Here is a 20,760-nt window from a genome sequence, read left to right as displayed (position 1 = left end):
ATTATATGACCTTCTTGATAAGAACGTCAGCTCCTCTGACGTCTACCTTCACTCTTGCCTTTGAGTCTGCAGATTCAACCTCCTCAGTGGGTTTCCTCACCAGCAAGGTGAGTTCTCGGGAATGTTCTTTGTCTGAGAATGAAAGGGAGCTCTAAGCCCAAGTCCCCCCCCCGCACAGCGATGACCAGAGCCATGACAGTCTGGCCAGGAATGTCCAAACAAGTCAGCTGACCTTATTTATCTTTTCCAATTTATAAGACATAAAGATATTGAGAGTCAATGAATAAAAAGCTATTTAAAGGGGTCAGTATGACAATGCCTACCCGCAATGCCTCCTCTCTTCTGATTTAGGTACATCGTACTTTCCATTTATGCTCTTTCTTCTCTTCAAGGCAAAATAAACAATTGGAATTTGTATGAAACAGCCTTAAAAGTAAGGGAATTCTGTGAACATCACAATTGTCACCGTCACTCCCTTCATGTAGGTGGCATTTGGTCAACACTCAAGCTGGACACTGTTGACAGGGAGAGGGGACACCTCCCACAATTCTGCTGGGACAACGGGTATAAAGCAGGCCCGTCCTGGGTAAGCTGGGAGAACGGGCCCCTTGACTTCAGCCCACATGACGGTCACACTTGTGGCAGAGTGCTGTCCCCGAGCATCTCTGGTCATGGCCCTCACCTGGGACACACTCACACAGGCAGCTCCTCTCTTCTTTCTTTTTACCATGTCGGTTTAACTCTGGGTCAGGCTGAAGGGTCAGTGAGTCCATTCCCCTCCCCGCTCGTGTCGAGGCCACGCATGCACTCCACGTGGGTCCCAATGGGAGCTGGCGTTTGGTGTCCTGTCTCTGGCTTGTACCCAGCGATGCCTTTGAAATCCATGATTTGCCGCCGCTACAGAAGTCACTGAGGCCGCTCCTCTAATATCATCCAAGTGCCCCTTCTTTCTTACTTTTTAAGAACTAAGAGGCAGAAGACTGGTCTCCCTGGAGTGGTGTTTTCTTCTCATGGACAGAGAGACTTTTACAGAGAGTTATGTGCAGCTGTTAGGAACTCAGGGTGTGGAGTCAAGTGGCCGAGGCCAAATTTATTCATCGTACTTGGATCCCCAGTTTTCTCACGTGAGTACTGGGAAGAATTTAAAAGCATCTACCTGGGCTTCCCTGGTGGCACAGTGGTTGGGGGTCCGCCTGCCGATGCAGGGGACGCGGGTTCGTGCCCCGGTCCGGGAAGATCCCACATGCCGCGGAGCGGCTGGGCCCATGAGCCATGGCCGCTGAGCCTGCGTGTCCGGAGCCTGTGCTCCACAGTGGGAGAGGCCACAACAGTGAGAGGCCCGTGTACCACACACATAAAAAAGCATCTACCTCACAGTGCTATAGTGAGACTTAAATATAAATAACGCGTATAATGCTTTTCATTATGATGTAAGTGTGGTTTCACCAGGAAATGTAGAATGACATTTACAGTTCAACCTTATTAACTATGTGAATTTGATATGCTTTTCTTGTGATCTTACCATTTATCCCCATTCTATTTTCTGTAACCCCAACTTTCTTTACATATTTCTCTACTTTACTAATAGTCTTATGAAGCCTCTAACCCTTTCTGGAATAAAGAATAAAATAAGTAAGCAAGAAGGCACTATTTCCTCTGCCAGCTCCGAACCCTCCCTGTCGTGTTTTTCTAGAAGGGAAGCCACCTAGGAGCGCAGAGAAGGCAGCCAGGCACATGCAAACTGCACCGACGGTGCACACAAGTGAAGAGCTCCTTCAGGGAGCTCCCCCAGGTCCTCGAGAGCTCTCAGAATGACCAGTGCAGGCATGTCCTTCTTTCCTTCAGGATTGCTATATTACTTTAACTCCCTAGAATAGAATTTAGTTCACTTAAACAAAAATTTTCAAAAAAATCTGCAATCACTTGAAAAAGATAATGAAAATAAACAGTATGTCTGTCAAATGGATACAACCAAGCTATGGACAAAGGCTGTCATCAGCAAAAGACCTTTAAGGATTTCTTCCCCAGATTCACTTCACCGCTGCCCGTCAACAATGACAGGGATCACACTTTACCTGCCAAACTGTGACTAAGTCTACAAGGTTGTGCAGATTCATACAGGCCCAGATCAAATGGGACAGTAAACACCAAAAGAGAATTTCAGAGCAAACTGGCTAGGCTTTGGACTTAAGGCCCAATAGCCGTTATGAATGGGAGAGCCACCAAAGCTGAGAGATAAATGTCAATGGTCGTCTACAAGACTTTCTACTATACCCCTATGGCCACTCATTTATAAAATATCTGTGTAGAAGAAAATGATTTACTGAATTATAGTAAACACTAAATGGCAAGATATTAAGTCTTCAGTTTTAAAACTATGATTCTCAATGCAAGATTTTGCCACAGACTCGTAACAGCTCCTTGTACCTATTTAATAAAATACATCCTAGCTAGAAAAATAAGTCTGAGTCTAGATTTTTCAGGCCTATAATTTGCCCTCTAGAAGAGCAATTACGGTTTATTATCATAAATGAGATTCTGCCTCGGTCATCTTGCAAACAAAAGATAAGTTCCAAGTCTATCAAGACTAATAATCTCGTACTGTAGCCTCTTCCTTTAACGCCAGGGCACTGCCAACACCAGCCACCAATGCCGTGATGCTCCTCCCTCCTGGATGTACTGAGACTGTGCTTTCCTGGGCGCGAGGAAATGAGCACGCTGGGCGAAGTAAGACGGGCTACTAGAAGAATGACGGCCTTTATCTGATGACCATGCCACGCCTAATGGCTGTTTGCTGGGCTTATCCCGTTTCCCTTGGTCCTAAAGGAGTATGAGTTCACTGAGGAAGAAAGCCTGGACAGAAATTCCAAACAAGTAGGAAGGCACCCGTGATTTCAGCGGTGGCAGGAGCATCGTTTAGCTTTTGAGATGGGTTACGGGGCTTATATGTGCCCTCTAAAACGACTTTACTCAAGTCAAAGTGCTTCTGACACTTTCTAAACATAAAGACAGCAGACAGCTGCATCAGATCTCACAAAGGGAAATAAAGGATCAGTCAGGTATGAGGTTTCTGTTCTTAGGTGTTTTCATCTGGATCTACTGCCCTTTTCAATATTTAGATTCATTTAAGAACTGGATGGCTGAAAGCAGCAAATACTAAAAATTACGTTTACACAGACATCTGACTGCATCTGAACTTGCTTCCTTTATTGTTTTGCTTGATATGTATGATTATTTGATCCACGGTGTTACGCCAATGAATCTGAAGCTCCGTGAGGGCTCCGCCGGGACAGGTGGACAGGGGTTTCTCTGACTTAGAACAGTCATGCAGTATGAACCACTGGTCCTTTCTATTCTTCTCACCTGTGCTGGCTATTAGACTTTAAAAAATATTTTAAAATGCCGGTTTCGAGGCCTCCAGGAAGTAAAATGTTTAATTATTAACCGTTAGTGGTATTAAAATATTTATATGCCTTTTAGTTCTACTTAGTTGAATCTGGTGGAGAGGAGAGTAAAGGACGCAGTGCTTTACTTGGGGTCTAACGGTGCTCTCAGCTCATCTGAAAACATAAGCATTCAGACATAGCTTGATGCTGAGACCCTGTATGGATCTGTCTGAAATCACCTGTGTTAATGGAATGTTTTTACCTTTAGCCACTACGAGCAAAACAAGCCCACGTCTCAAAACCGAGTCTAATAAGGGAAACTATCGCGTCAGTTATTCCCACAGCAAAACTGCCCATCTCAGATCCATTCTGAGCTCTGAGCCCTGCATTCTGGTTAGAGTTGGAGAGCACTACATATCCCCCTCCCCGTATGTCCCTTTGCGGGTGGGGTGTTCTTTTCACTTTACAACTCAAGGCAAAATACCGGGAAATGATTCAGGATGGACAAGCAAATGAATGTTCTGTAACATGGAGGGGACTGACATTCATGATTTTACCTGATCTGTCCACGAACCAGAGGTCTGTTCTTTGTCCTATTCATGTTTGAATCAAATGGAACCTCAAAAAACTGCAAAAAGATTGAAAACAAAACAAAATATTAAATACAGTGTGAAACAATTATTCTCTCCTGCTTTAATGCTACAGTTTTTTTTCCACAGTAAATTTCATTTTAATTTTGATACTACAAACTCATACTCTTGGTACTCTTTAGAGAAAAATTCTCTGGGAGAGACACATTTCAAAAAATATATGCACTAATTATCAGGAACATGCACAGTTCTACTTTTACCCGCTTTGAAAACCACGTGTTAAACACACAGTTGCATTCCTCAAAGCCAATGTTTCAGCTTTAGAGCATTAGTGCTGTCCACAATTTCAGAACTTTTCACACATCCCAAAGCCTGTGAATTAACCAAGCACCAGATGACACAGGAAATGGGCTACTAGAGCCAAGGCCAGGTCTGAAGGGAATAAGATGCCAGATGAAACCATACACAAGTGAGGAGCTTACACTGAGACTAAGGCCACATGCCCCTCTGCCTGGGACAGCTCTCCTGTACACCTGAGACCAGGGTGTCACACCTGGCACTGTCTTATGAACACAGCGAAGTGCCCGGGGGATGGAGACTTAGGTGGCTTCTAGGTCTGAGGCTGCAGGAAATACTTAGTGTCTGGAGCCTTAAGAGTTTCCTCAGCAGCAAATGAGAACAGTTGCTCTCACCTACCGACGTCGGGCAGTGTGTGACGACACTGCTGCCATGCAGGCCGAGAGCTGCCGCTTCTCCCCCACACCTGCACCCGCCCACAAGACTCCCAGCCCCTCACAAACCCGACCCTTCCTTCAAGACTAAGGTCCGGTTTAATTGAAGCCTGAACCTCTGACCTGATGTGATCCCCTCCTCCTTTCAATCCCCATGGCACCTGCCTGAACCACTTGGAAATGTGGCTGCACCTGAGGTGAGATCGAAATGCTGCAAATACAACAATCACTTGTCAAGAATTACAGAATTTAAAAGGTGATAAGTCTGTTTCTGATTTCACATGATAGCACTGTCACTCTAGTTGGTAAATGAAAATACAGACTGTCCATTTTTTGGTTCAATCTTTTTTTTTTAACTTTACTGAGGTCCACTTGATATACAATAAACTGCATGTATTTAAAATGTATGATTTGGTTAAGTTTTGACATCTGTACACACCCCTGAAGCTATCACCATATGAAGACACCGCACGCATCCATCTTCCCAAAAGCTCGGTCATGCCCCCTTGCAGTCCCTCTCCCCCACCCTCCTGTCCACACCTCATCCTTAGGCAGACACGGAACTACTCTGTGCCCCTATAGACTATTTGCATTTTCTAGACTTTTACGTAAATGGAATCAAATAATATGCCCTCTCTTTGTCTGGATTTTTTTTCACGTGGCATAATTATTTTGAGATTCATCCTATCACTGAGTGTGTCAATAGGTCATTCCTTTTTACTGTTAATATTCCATGACATGGTAATACCAAAATCTGTACATCCATTCACTTGTTGCATATTTGGGTTGTTTCCGGGTTTTACCTATTACGAAAAAGCTGCGATGAACGTCTGTGTATAAGTCGCTGCATGAACACATGCTTTTATTTCTCATAGGTAAACACACTGGAGTGAGTCATCGAGGAGATGCATGTTGAAACTACTCAGGAAACTGTTCCACGAGGTGGATTGCCACGTTACCTTCCTGCCCCCAGAGTATAAGAGGTCCAGTCCAGAGCCTCCAAGAACTAAGCTTTGGGTCATCTCTTGTGGCAAGGAACTACAGCCGTCCAAGGACAAAGGGCACGCGGACTGGCCAGCAGAACAAGGTAGTTATAAACACCAGCTACAACCCTACGACCAGTTGCAGAAACAAGGAATGTAATAGTTCTGAGTATTTTCTCCTTGTTTTGCTATAAATATGTTTGTATATATAAACCACATTTTTTATTTGTCTTCCATTCTCCTACCACTGAATATATGCTAATAGTATTTACTCTCATGCCTCAGTATTGAAGTTACACAGGATCAGTTGGAAGAGAAGTGAACATTCCCCCAGAGATGAATAAAGGGACTTTGCCTCCTCTTTCAGGGAGTGGATCAGTGAACTGTTGGTTGTAAGGAGAATTTCATCATGTTCAGTGTACACACAACTTTTTGCTATCGCCGTATCTGGAAGTACGACTGAAGGGTGTATCCAAGCGCCAGGCCGACAACGATGAGCTGTGATGGGTCTGTGCTGCGTTGATTTAGCTCACCGGGAACCATGCTGCCCGGAACGCCCTCTCCCGACAGCTGTAGCTTAGGGGCAGCCACGGAAGCACACATGAGATCTGGAAGGTGGGAATGCAGGAGCGGCCATGTTTACACTTGCAAAACTGGTGTGAGGTCTGGCTTTACTGCGGCTCACACGTGGCAGCTGGGATCCGTTGGCTCACCTTGCTGGCCTGGAGCGGCACGGGGCCCGCAGCTGCTCCCCGAGCTTGTCCACGTCTCGTGATCCTGGGCCAAGTCTGTGTGCTGTTCCATGGTCAAGTGCATGCTCTCCTGCAGGTCAACCTGCATCATCAAAGGTGCAGGCTTGGAAGCAGCAGGAAACAGACATGTGGTCCAGTCTTTTCTCATGCACTTCTGCTCCTCCTTGTGGATTCCGGGTCACTCCTGCTCTCCTCTGCTTTCCTCAGGCCTGGCACCAGGTACAGGGGCAAGAGGCTTACAGGACTGCAACACATCCATGGTCCCACCAGGCCTAATCCCTTATATCTCTCAAGTGGTTCCGACATCCTGATCAAACCTTAACTGATACAGGCCTCTTCTCTAATACTTTCAACAGGGCCGCTGTTTAAAAGTAGTTATCTGTCCAGTATGACCATCTTATGATCTCAATGACAGGCTTCCTGAGATATGTGAATATCCCATCCTTAACGTTAAAGGGAACTACGCAAATAGGCACTCAATAAATAATTTATTAAATAAACCATCACTGCAAGTAAGTATATTTGTAGACTGAATTACATGTTGAAACGATTTACAATTTATAAGTGTTAAAAATTCTTTGAATGTGTTCAAGTTACACATAATTAAAATGTTCCGTCTGTCACATTCCCTCCCTTCCCCAATATTCAAACACATTCTATAAGTATTTGACTTATTAATTTAATTTCACAGGACTAATGAGGATTCCAATTACAAATCATGTTATTTAAATGCTGGTAAGGTGTTATCCAATATAACACAGAAACTCTTGTATAAATAACTATCTTGGCAGTTCTCAAGTCTGTGCGCGCACACACACACACACTTAGTTCAGGAATTCTAATGAATGGTTTCATCTGGATGAAAAAAGATGTTATATTTTCTCTGTTTCTGGCAAGTCAGCCATCCAAAGATGGGAACTGAGGTCTAGAACACAGCAACTGAACTGCAGGGTGCCAAAACTTGGCAGTAGCTTCTGACTCCCACGAACGCTCAAATTTATCAGGACAAGCGACATCTGGGTAGAAATACCACGCTGACCAAGACTTCTGGTTCATTCCAGCGAGGGCTAGACAATTCCTCCAAGCACATTATGCTGCTTTACGCTGTTTTTCATGCGTTTCCTATAATGCCTTTCAGTGAGGCTCACTGCTTTGGTTTAGCTATTGAAACCACATTCCCAAAACGTAAAGCGGCGGTGATACAGATGAGAAATTTAAACACTTTAGAACATATAGCTGGCTTGATAATCTACTCACATTTTTCCCCTGTGCTTTGCAATTTTTTCATAATGTTATTATCATTTCAGTTGGCTCCAACTACGTCCGAAGCAGAGAAGTAAAACTGCTACAACTTGTGTTGAAAATAAAATACAAATGTTGTCTTACCAACCCTTAGAACACACTGTTTGGCCCGCCTTTTCATATACCCTCGCTGCTTCGAATAACACCCCCAGTGATACGCTTCGGTGAGCACACTTGGACAGCCGCCCAACCCAGGCCTGTCCTCTCGGGCCCTTCCTTTAGAAGGCTCTAGTCATTAGGTCTCAAATGGCCATGTCACCCAGTACTTTACCCCACGCCTGGACACAGTGACTGGTTTACTGAGTGGTATCGGATTCAAACAGAGTCTTTCCTTGGGATTTTACAAACCAAAAGCCCAGGAAGGTATGTCCTCCCTTCTCTTGGGTTGCCTGTGGCCACGGAACAGGAGAAAGGGAAGTGGAGGAGAGGCCCAACACTGATTCCTTGGGTCAAGTTACCTCCAAGGCTCCACCTCTGCCCTTTCCAGTTGAAGCCAACACCATATGGGTCCGGGCCTCTTAGTTCCAACGTCCCAATACAGGAAAGGCTGTAAGAACTTCAAACATCAGAGCAGTGCATTGCCCAGGAGTGAATAATACTTGCTTTTCCTTCAGCAAACAACTTATTTTCTGTCTATGTTCATTTCCAAAAGAAGTTTTTCTCTCAGTCTCTTTCCCTCATAAAAATCCGTCGTTCTTCTGGAATTCTTTTCATTTAAAATTTCCCCTTTAATCCTGGCTCCCCACCCCACCAGCCTCCACTGGTGACACTCCTCCTAGTTTCTTGCCCCCCAGCTATCATATGAGCTGCTATATGAGTCAGGCTCTTGGGGCTGCAAATGGTAGAAACACAACCCAAACAGCTCAAAGCAAAAATGGGGTTTAATTTCTTACTACAGGGCTGTGCCTGCTTTTAGGAATTACTGGGTCCAGTGCCAAATGTGCTGTCATGATTCTGGCTCTTTCCGTCTCTCGCATCTACCCCGAGTACTCCTGCATGCAGGCGCCTTCCAGGAAGCAGGCAAAATGGCACGGGCAGCCCTAGACTCTCATCCTCCTGGTGACCCTAGCAGAAAGTTTATTGCCTGATACCTCCAGAAGAAAAGTCCAGAGCCACCATGGCCATGAATCCTCACAGCTAGGTGATGATGCGACTAGCCTGTGACCACAGGGAGGGTGCAGGTGGAGAGATACAGTGATACTGTATCGCCCTCAAATCGTGAGTGTTATTTTCTCGATAGGAAAGGACAATTCTATTACCAGAAGAAAATGGGAAGATGTTAGGCAGACGGATGCAGTGAAATTATTCTAACTCACTGTAAAGCTAACGGCCCCAAATCATTTCATCTCACGTCATACCTATAAAATAACTTGCCTACGTTACTCCTAGTTTAAGTATCTGAAAGGCATTAATCATTATAAACATAGTAAATAATTTATATTAATCTTTGTCTCATAATCAGTTTGGGGATCAATAGTTCTGTGTATTTAACAGAGTAGTAAATGGATTACTTTTTCCTCCTTGTAATCACATGAAGATATGGGTCACTATTACACCAACGGGTAAATATTTGTTAGATTCCTAATATCAGATTTGTGCTTTTCTATTATACCATGCTTTTATATTAGTAGATAATTATTATTACTCCAGAGAGATGCTGCTCAGATATAAAATATACTTATTAGCCCTTCTAACAGATAACAACATACTTACCACACTACTGAATTTTGTAAGCTAAAATGACACAGACACCAAAAGCAGGTCGAAATATAACTTGGCCCTAGTGATGAACTTCCTATTCCTATTTTGATTAATTACACGCTATGCAAAAAGTAGATGTGTTCTAGAGATGTCTGCAAGTCAGGCTCAGGAAATATTGACTTTGATAACGAGGTGCAACTTTTTCTTCCCCTATGCTAAATAATGGGGGCAACGTTCTTCTAAAGACTCAAAGGGAAAACAAACGTGTGAACCCTGTCGGAGTTTGTTTTTCCATCCATCTTCTCAAAGCTGTCAACAAGTGTTTGTCATTCCAGTATGGCTCACAGCCTCCCAGGTCCAAGATAATGTCTCAATCGGTCTCAGACCAAGTTAAAAGGGATGTTAACAAAAATAAATAAATAAAGCACCGGGAGAGGCACCTTATCCAGCAGGGTTCCACATACCATTACTTTCAGCTTACACATCAGTTAAGATACGCGGTCAGCCATGGCTCTTTGGTTGTTACCAGTGTTCCACAGCCATACCAAGAATAAACAAATTAAGTGAGACTCGCTGTTCCCATTGATTTTTCCCCACGAGGTATTTTAAATAAGGTGTGTGTGTGCTCAACGTGGTGCTGGGGTAATGTTCTCCTCCAAACATGCTACTCAGGCTGTCGCTCATTAAGCTGTATTTTAAGGCTTCGCCCTAAAAGGTCACCCAGCACTTATCAGGGGCCTGAAGTACCATATCCTATAAGTAAAAGAAAACTCAGAAAGTTGCACTGGTTTTGACGAGCTTCAGAAATGGTGTTATAGGTCACCCTTTCTCCTGCCAGAGGGAACTCAATTTGTAACACTGCTTTCTGAAAAGAGATGGAAGGAAAACATAGCAAAATATTTACAAGATCTGGGTAGAGAGATGTGGGGTGAGTATTCTTTTTGTATTTTATAATTGTCTATAAAGACCATGTATGTTCTACTTAGGAAAAAGAAAAAGTAATAAAAATTTTTACCTAAATGATACAAATATAAAATCTGGACAGACCTTCGTTAGGTTAACTAATAAAGAATAACTAAACTTATCTAGTAGAAAGCCAATATCAATGGAGCCTTAGTCAATTAGAATCCTTTTTTTCCCCCAGAAAGAATCACAGGATAAAATGTTGACCCTAAATATTTCTCAAGGACACCCATTTCCCTCCATCCCTGGTGCCACTCCTTTAACTCAGGCGACCATTTTATTTTGCCTAGATTACAGCGACTCCCCACACTTCCTATCTGCATTATTGATTACCCCTATCAATTTCTCACACAGCAGCAAACACGATCTTTTCAGGTACAGACCTGATCATGTTAGTTCCCAGCCTAAAACTCTTCATGGCTACCCGCTGCCCAGGGAATAAAGTCCAGGCACTCACGTGGCACAGAAAGCCCTTCACAGAAGCTCCGGCCCCTTTACCTCCCGGGGCCTCATCTTCTCTCGCCCCTGACTGCTCCCCTCTAAGGGTCAGAACCTCCTGTCAGGTCCGCAGGGACCCTTCGCGGTAGCCGTGCCGCATCCATCATTAGCGCAGAGCTGACTCACTGGTCTGCCCTACATTCTGCTTCTCGTGTGTGCCTCGGCAGTGGAGCTCTGCCCGAACAACCGCCGACAGGACAAGAGGGTTCACTTCAAGTTCAGAGTCACCAGTGTCAAAGGGGGCTCGTACCACTCCCTGGTGAGCCCCCTGGACCTCTCTAGCCCACTGGCTCTGCTCCCCTTCACGGGAGGGTGGGGGGCGAGTTCAATCTGGTCCGCTCTCAACCGACGGGTGCAGCCTCCTCCTTCCCTCCACCTGGGCTGGCGACCCTGTTCCCTCCCACCTCCTATGAAACCTAGTCCATCAGGCACCCCTTTTCTCCACAGCATGGTGTCTTTTAGCTGGATCTTTCCCACTCCCACCTCAACATGCTTAGTTTTCCCCCAAGCCCACACGTCTCCCCGTGTCGTCAGCGGACTTGAGCACAAGGTTAGCATTTGGAAAAGAGAGGACGTGGTCTCTGCTCCTACCGCACATGAAGTTTGGGCCCCTCATCTTAGCCAGCACGGTCAACAGCAGGAGGTGTCCGGGGCGAGGCTAAGAATCCTCCAGAGATCTCGCAACAAGCTCCAAGGGATTTCTATTCTGACAGCTGCCAAGGACCATAATTCCATCTTTGCAAAAATCATTTTTAAAACAGGTAATTCTGAAGGCCAGTTTTGAAGAACAATAAGGAAATGCATTAAAGTCCACTAAAGGCGACTAATATGAACAGACTATTTAGATTTCGAATTTTTTTTTTTTAAACCCAACTTTTTAAAACTTGGGTCTCACAGATTAAAGGAACTTTTCCTCAACTAGTGCTACTTCATCCTAATCTAATGGGGACAAAAGACTAGCAAATTAATAAAGTCTTGCGGATTCCTCCACAACTATAAAAAAACAGGCATGCTTACTGAAACCATTAATGGTGATAAACTATCAATATGACAAGTCTGACCTCTGAAACAGTTCCCTAAAATACTACAAAGAGCTTAAATGCCACCATTAAAAAAAAAAAATAGAACATGAACATTTTAAAAGGCAAGAAATAAGTAAAATCACCTTTATCTGGGATCCATGGCAGAACGAAACGATATTCGAAAAGAAAAGGTTATATACCACAAGGTGAGCAGTAAAACTGGCAAATCTACAGAGATTCAGCTGCTGCTCTGATACACATCTGGTCCCATCGGGGCGGGGGTGGGAGCTACAGAAATCATTAAGCCATCGGAGATGTTCCAAACAAAGAAACTGTAAAATTCTTAACTATAAAGCAAAGGAAACACACTTAATCCCTCAGGGGTTGCAGTATGTATTTCAACTGGGTGATCCCCCTCCCTCGTGAGGACACGTCGATACACCAAAACCTGGAGTAACACAAAACCTCCCGTCTGCATGTGGCCCGGAGCCAGCCTGCGCCGGCACCCCGGCCCCTGTTGGTTTAATCGTCGCGTTACTCTACACACCCAGGAGGGGGCGGCAGAGAGGAGGAGGCTGGGGGAATCGGGGGGAAAATGTGTCTCACTCATTCTGCCGATCAGAGAATAAATACCTTAAAAATATAGTTACGCAGGCCTTCTGTAAATGTTCAATAACGTGTTGGAAGATTAACACATTTCTTCTAAGATTACGGTTTATTTTTGAACTTCAGATCCTATACGGCTGCAAAGGGAAATGATTCGTCTTCTGAGGAGACACCAACTACCTACTTACTTACTGTTATCTTAAGCAAAGTGACTCGAAACCGCTCTTTAATGACCCCATTCCCTTCTGTCTCCGATATTCTGTGATGGGGGTACAATTATAGTGCATTTTAACTTTAGTAAAATTTTTCTGCTGCCTATTTTCCCCTACAATCCTCAGTCTCTTACTGATTACCTAAAATTATTTTTAAATAACCTTTTGAAAGTCTTCGTGCTGAAAGCAGGTATATTACAAAATGAGCTTCTTTAGGAACTTAAGTGAAAAAGAAAAACACTGGAATGGTGAATAAAAACAATGACTATTACATCAAAACAATAAATAAATAATAATGGAAATAATACTTGAATCAAAAAATAAAATAGCACATAAAATATACTGGGGCATTTTCAAAGGCTTAAGAAGGGAACACAGGTGTTATATAAGTAGTCATTAAGTGGAATACTTCCGACAGCCTTTTATAATTGTTTCTGTTCCTATATTCCCACTGCTTTCCTTTCAACCTGATTACTGGACATGTCTTGATTCTGTGTCTGATATATTCAGAATATGTATCTGAGCATAGAGTTGGGCCTACAGAGAAGGACCTACAGTTCCTTCACTGAAACACAGGAAACGGTGGAAAATTCTTTTGGTAGGGCAAGACATATGTCATGGGCAAGGGAAGGATACTGGGAAATTTCCCAGAACTGAGAAAAGTTTAAGTATATAACTTCTTTCCTGAGAAGCCAAACAAAAACCTGTGCCATGTTATAAGCATGGTTACCGTGTTCTGAGAGTGTAACACGTGCATTGACCACCTTACAGAACGATGCCGAAGTAACACAGTGGTTGATCCACGGAAGAAAAGCTTTCCATCCACACACACAATATTTTCAGTCTTCCTGTTAAAAGCAAACCGGGAAGAAATGTTTCCTTTTCTAAGATATGTGGATAAAAATTCCAAATTACTTGGAGTTTCTAGGAGAGGAAAGATATAATAGGGTTCTGACGTTCACTTTGAGTTTTTCAATGGGAACTTTTTTAAAGTTTTAAATTTAATTAATTAAAAATGGCATAAAGAGAACTTAAATATTTCTAACTTTTCTGTCAAATATCAATATAATCCCAGAAAACAGGCAAACATTTAAAAATGCCTATGAATTACAGTAAGTGATATGTGACTGTGAACTTATTAGTATGATCATGCAGCTTAGGTGAATGGCTAAGCTATTTATTTGGTCATCAAATCCCAATACTTAAAGGATTGCAACCGATTACATCTCCACGTAGTTTCTGTCAGCATCACAGTTTTTTGCCTCAGAGGCAATTCTTAGAATATATACGATTTTCTGTGTTTGCACAACTATCCGTGTAAAGCAGCAATCTAGTTTTCTAATAAATATGAGTTAAACGGACAGCATTAATGTCTTAATGAAATACTTCCACACAGAAAAGGTTCTAATTTTAACGACCACCTTTCTTAACCAGCTTTAATTTATTTTTTTTAATTTTAATTTTTTTGGCTGTGCCTCACGGCTTGCAGGATCTCAGTTCCCCGACCAGGGATCAAACCCGAGCCCCCAGCAGTGGAAGCCCGGTGTCCTAACCACTGGACCGCCAGGGAATTCCCCTCCAGTTTCCTTTTAAATACACTAATGGGAGGGCAGGCTTTCAAAGAGATGCAAGTACTCCCTTTCTTACTGTTGGTGACAGGAGACAGTGAAAGCAGCAGAAGGAAGCCTCCACACTGAGGATGGGTAAAAAAGCAAATGAGGAGCTGGCACCAGGTTAAACTCTAAATGGTACCCAGAGTCAGATTTTACGGACAAAACATGTAAGAACTTATTTGAGTGCACGTCTAATCAGAGATTTTACTTTAGAAATACCAAGTGGACCACCGTTCTCCTATATTTAAAAAAAGCCTTCCAGGGGCTTCCCTGGTGATGCAGTGGCTGAGAGTCCGCCTGCCGATGCAGGGGACACGGATTCGTGCCCCGGTCTGGGAAGATCCCACATGCCACAGAGCGGCTGGGCCGGTGAGCCATGGCCGCTGAGCCTGAGCGTCCGGAGCCTGTGCTCCGCAACGGGAGAGTCCATGACAGTGAGAGGCCCGCGTACCGCAAAAAAAAAAAAAAAGCCTTCCAGATCATGTACTAGTCTCTCTTCTGTGAAGCAGAGAAACCCTGAATTTATGTGCCAGGAAAACAGTAAGTAACTACCACTCCCACAAGCAGCCATAGCAGACAGAAAGGCAAACAGACTTATAATTAAATCTGTAATGATGAAAAACAATGTTGCGTAATGAATGTCTTTATAAAAACACAGTCGGCCGAACTACCTAACCATTAAGACATTTATTTCAGTTTATCCGTTGACAGTGACTTTTATTCCATAACGAGACGTGACTAAAATACTTCTCATTCTTTAAAAGACAGTCTTTACAGGTATAATACAAATTAATAAGACAAGTCACACTGGGAAGAGGGGTTTGGGACTTTGTCAACTGATCTTTAACAGATAAATTAGCACTATAACTTATAATTAGGCTTAAAAATCCCAGACAATATCCACATATGAATTCTTGAAAGAATATATGAGGAACAGCAATAAAGCAGAGTCTAGTTTATACTAGTATAATTTTTCAAAATGACAGCTCTTATAATTAAATATATTTGAGAGCATATGTACCTTAAAAATATATAAATGAGAATATAGACCTCATTTTATTTATCATAATGTGATGACTTAAAAATTAATTCTATTAAAAGTTTTTTTAAAAAGAAAACTACCACCACAAATCAAGATTTTGAAAGCTAATGCAACCAAGAAATCAGATGTAACATTGCAATTAAATGAACAGGCTCGCTGAAGATTTACTGACCACATATTACATGATATTTAATAATCTAAATTTTGTATTGCTTCATAACAAGTCAATGAGATTACTATTAAGGATATAAAATGCCTGAAATTAACAAAAACAGGAATATGAAAATAAGAATATATTATTTCAATATCATTTACAAAAGAAAACATTCTTATGAAGGGCAGTAAGGAACTCTAAATTTAATGAGCTTAGTTTGTTTCTAATAAATTCCACTTCTGGAACTACATATCAAGGAAATGATATAGAAGTATAGGAGAAAACTACATGATAAAAATTTAAAACGTCTGCTGCAGGGTTGCTTTTAACAGATAAACACTGGAAGAGCACTAAAGGAACGGTTACAATGTGGTAAGACACCTTAATGGAACATCAGGCAGTCATTAAAGATGATAATTAAGACTAATAATCTGGGAAAATGCTTCAAACACTAATAATACAGTTTATAGTTTATAATTTGTTCAGAGTGGTGGGTCTATGGATTTTTGCTCTCTTTTTCAATTTTGTTTTATTATAATAATGAGAAAAATAATAAGCACAAGGAGTAAATTAAACAGATAGATGTGGCTACATTTAAAGAAAGATTTGCAGATGTTCTGGGAGTATTTTTAAAAATTAAATGTTACATTACATTTTCCAAACCACATTAAATCTTTTAGGTTTTCCAAAACACATTAGAAATGTAAAAGTTTCATCACAAACGCTTTTGAAGGTTAGTTTGAGGGAGAAAGGCCCTTATAAACATGGCAGGTCAAGCAGACTTAAGAGAAGAGGCTTCTTTTAGAAAAGGTTTCTTCACTTTTAAGAAGTCCTCAAACCTATATTTTCCATAGCTTTATTTGTTTATTCATGGCTGTAGCTCGCTAAGGCCATATTTCTCAGAAGTTTTGTTTTAATTTTACTATTATAGCATACTCTGATTTGCTCAAGAATTTACAGACATTTATTAGTCCAGCAAGCTTAGGACTACCAGCTGAAACCATTTCTGATACTAAATATTGGAGGTGACAGAGGGTTTCTTCCATGTAGAAGGCCTCAAGTGTGCACATCTGTAGTTTTTCCACTTTGAGCTGTGATGCTGATGAACAAAATACCTAAGTTTGCAATCACTATGCAATTTTGTTTTACTGCTAAAAAATCCACTGACTTAGACATTACAAAAATATAAAGCTAGGTTATTTCATTTGAAACTGTCTTATGAAACCTTAAATAATAAAATTGTAAAACCTTTTATTTTGATCAGCTTTTTACTTGAAAGACAGTGCACATTCTCAGCTATGGATTTAGTAATGAAGGAAATATATTTCCCATGAGGTGACCAGCAAATTTGCTATGCATAAAATAATTGATGGATTCTGGCTAATATTGTGAGGCTTCATTCAAATGTTAGCTTCTCACAATAACCAGTCACAACGTGAAGCAGGTGAAAATCTATAGTTAGTTTCATGACTAAATGAATGTAACGGACAAGCAAACACAGAAGAGCAATGGGAAAATGCCTTCTTAATACTGATGAGGCTACAGCAATGCACTGACTTATTCTGAACAAATCAGGAATAAGTACCGCTATTAGCTATTACTCACCGAGGGTTTACTATTCCCACGCCTGGGCTCAGTGTTTTGTGTATTAAGCCTTATCTCCTGTAGGTAGGTATTACCATTATCTTCATTTGAAAGTCGAGATAACTGAAACCCAGACAAGTAATTAACCAGGGTCGTAAGGCTTGGATTTGAACCTGGGCTGCCTGAGTCCCTGTGCTCAATCATGGCCCTACACGCCACCCGGCACAGGAGGCTTGAGCGTGAGACACGGCTGGGATGAGGATGCTCTGAGGGGCTGCGAGATGGAGACCCTGGCCCCAGATCACAGCCCAGCTCGGGAGATAACATACTTAATTTATAAAATAATGAGGCGGCATGATAAGATTCACAGAGATGCAGACGATAACTGCCCAAAATAAGGTTCAGGGGTATAATAATATAAAGAATATGTTTCGGGGCTTCCCCGGTGGCGCAGTGGTTGAGAGTCCGCCTGCCGATGCAGGGGACACGGGTTTGTGCCCTGGCCGCGGAGTGGCTGGGCCCATGAGCCATGGCCGCTGAGCCTGCGCGTCCGGAACCTGTGCTCCGCAACGGGAGAGGCCACAGCAGTGAGAGGCCCGCGTACCGCAATAATAATAATATGTTTCAAATGATTTTATTCTTTTCCAAAAGAACCACTGACATGCTTAACTGCAGTGGAAACACAAAGTATTGGACACAATTCCGATATCCAACAATATGGGCTTAGTTAATGTAAATTTTGCTTTATTTGTATAATGGCATAATATACAAAATGTTTAAAGCCTTTTAAAAGCAAATGATATTGAGTGACTTGGGAAGTTCATGATTCGGTACTAAGAGAAAAAAATAAAATTATGACATGCCATATACAGTATAGTGCCTATCTGTGTATGTGTATTGAAAAAGATCGGACAAGAGCTATAAACCAATATATTATAACTGAGGGATGCTATTCCCTCTCTAAGGAAATTTTATTCATGAGTGTCCCTTTAATGATCATCACTGTATGAAATATTTGAAAGAATACTTCAAGAACATTTTGGTATTAAAGAGCTCTGATAACAATCACAAAACTAGTTGTAAATCTGCATGGAGAAAAACAACATAGAAATATAAGCAATTTGTCTAAGGCATGCCGATGAATCTCGATATAAACTGCATTTGACAACTGAAAATAGCAGTGATTTCCCAATACCGAATTGAAGAGATACCCACTCCACCCCAGCTCCCGGAATGTCAGGACTCAAATCCCTCTGTCCTTTTGACATCCCAGAGAGTGTCCTTTCCAGTCTATCTTAATGCTGTTTATTTTTTTCTCCGTTCACCCATTTATTTTAAAGTGATTTGTTTTAGAAAGTTCTTACAGTCTGTAGATAAGCATGCGTCAGAATCCTAACCACAGTCTTTTAACACTACCCTTAAGATTTTCTGTATTAAAACATTAAATATATAATAACTCATAGGGAGAATTATTTTTATTCTCCTTATCTTGGTTCAGTGTTTTAAAAGAAGTGTAAATATTTGTTTACTTTCACTTTATATACATTCATTTCCAAAAGGAGAATTACTAGGTTAAAAGCTATAAATACTTTTGGATCTACCACTCAGACATATACATATTGTATTCACTATAATAATCTAATATTTGTTTCATAACACTCACAAACTTACCGTGTCATTAAATGCTATTTGGAAATGTGACTTTTATGATGTTCATAGCATGCCATTATATGGATAAGACATAATTTAACGGAGCCCATTTCTGTATGTTGAAATTATGTCTAACGAATTTTAATACATAAAATACATGCACGTATTTTGATAATTTAAAACATTTCTAGAAATGGAATTGCTGGGTTGAGGGGAATGTACATTTTTAACAATTTTAAACTATACTTCCAAAATTTCCCTCCAGAAAGACTGTCCCAATTTACATTCTCAACAGCCTGAGAGGGCCTGCCTTCCAGCATCCTCGCCAGCATTAGGTAAAACAATTAAAAAAAAAAAACAAAAAACCTAAAACATCTTTACTCATTTAATTTCTCATTGATTTAAAAAAAGATTTCTCATTGACTTAAAAAAAAGATTTCAACATAGGATGTAAACTAAACCTTACAACTTTACAAAAAGTCTTAAGTTAATAAAGCGTTGATTGTTAAAATGAAGTCATCAGCACATGCAAATATCTGTATGAACAGACTACAGTCATGCATGTTTTTCTGTCCCCTTTCACTATAATTAATTCCAAACACTGTGAATCAAGGTAGAGTTCTTGTTCTGCTAACCTCATAAATAAGATAATCACAAAAAAGAACACCCCAGCAAAAAATGTATTTTGAAGGAGGAGATTCACTCTAAGTTTTGACATGCACATATCAAAAAAACAAATTAAGTACAGCATTCAAACAACAAGAGTCTCAACTGGGCTTTATGGTGAGAAATCTCCTATAACATCAGTATGGTGCGGCCAAGCCAACAGCAAAAAAGGGGGTTAAGCAAACTGGTAATGAATGAAAGCAAATCTAGACTTTTGGGTTAAGTAGCAAGAAAAACATCTAAAAAAAGGTATATATAATTCCCCAGCTTTTCCTTAAAAGGATGCTTATTACTCAGAGGTCAAGTGAATAAGTCACACCTCATTTTTCTGTCATCTCTGAGAAAGAAAACGATGCACACAAACTAATTTTCTAGATTAATGAAGTAATTTTCTATTTTGAATAGCCAAGTATTTATAAAATTAAAATCAGTTTTGGATGGAAATGTTTCTAAAATTTCTCCTGTTTCTGAGCTTTCAGAACAATTTGCTGAGCCTCATCTGACCTCGTTTGCAATGACTCAGGATGCCTGCCTTCACAGGAGATTGCTCGAACTCCTAAGCTTTTAAAAATAAATCACCTTTATTTTTCTCTGTTTTGTTTTACGCCAGCGTTTTCTTCCTCTTTACCTTCATCTCGAATCCTTATTACTTTTAATTTTCTGTCATTACTTAAAGAAAAAAAAAAAGACTAGACGGGGGCGGGGTGGGGGATGGTAGGAGAGGACAACCAACCAAACTACTTGATTAAATGCAATCATCAAAGGCAGCGCTTTTAGGGTGTTTGTTCCTCAATCTCTATTCCAAGCCCTTTACCGTGCAAATGCCTTTGCTTCTCTAGGTTTGAAAAAGGATTTCAACTGGAGGACAGAGGTGTGACTGACTTGCAATACTGAAATCTAACCGTTTCAATATGGTTGAAATATGGTGAAGGTGGTCAAACGGTACAAATGTCCAGTTATAAAAAAAATAAATCTGGTGATGTGGTGTACAGCACGGTGACTATAGTTAATAACACTGTATGTATATTTAACAGTCGCTAAGAGAGTAGACCTTAAAAATTCTCATCACAAGAGTAACAAATTTGTAACTGTATGGTGATCATTTCATAATATATATAAATAGCAAATCGTTATGTTGTACACCTGAAACTAATATAATGTTACATGTCAATTATAACTCAGTTTAAAAAAAATCTAAAAATTCTAATAGATTCAGTAATAAGACTACGAAAAACAGTAATTCCATATTTGAACAAAAATTTAGAAAATGAAGATGATGTTCTCTATACACATTTAGAGAAAAAC

The 20,760-nt window shown here is 41.1% G+C and overlaps 1 protein-coding gene across 1 annotated transcript in view; it reads right to left on the bottom strand.

Moving 5' to 3' along the window:
• The window catches only part of COX10 (cytochrome c oxidase assembly factor heme A:farnesyltransferase COX10), a 110,545-nt gene that overhangs the window by 31,129 nt on the left and 58,656 nt on the right, over nucleotides 1-20,760 (bottom strand). The window contains exon 5 of the mRNA XM_030861373.3: nucleotides 3,944-4,014. Coding sequence (XP_030717233.3) covers nucleotides 3,944-4,014 — 71 coding nt within the window. The remainder of the gene's footprint in view (nucleotides 1-3,943; nucleotides 4,015-20,760) is intronic.

This window comes from Globicephala melas, chromosome 20, assembly GCF_963455315.2.
Source record: "Globicephala melas chromosome 20, mGloMel1.2, whole genome shotgun sequence".
NCBI lineage: Eukaryota > Metazoa > Chordata > Mammalia > Artiodactyla > Delphinidae > Globicephala > Globicephala melas.
Note: the sequence above shows the minus strand (reverse complement) of the source record. Positions and strands in the feature narration are given on the sequence as shown.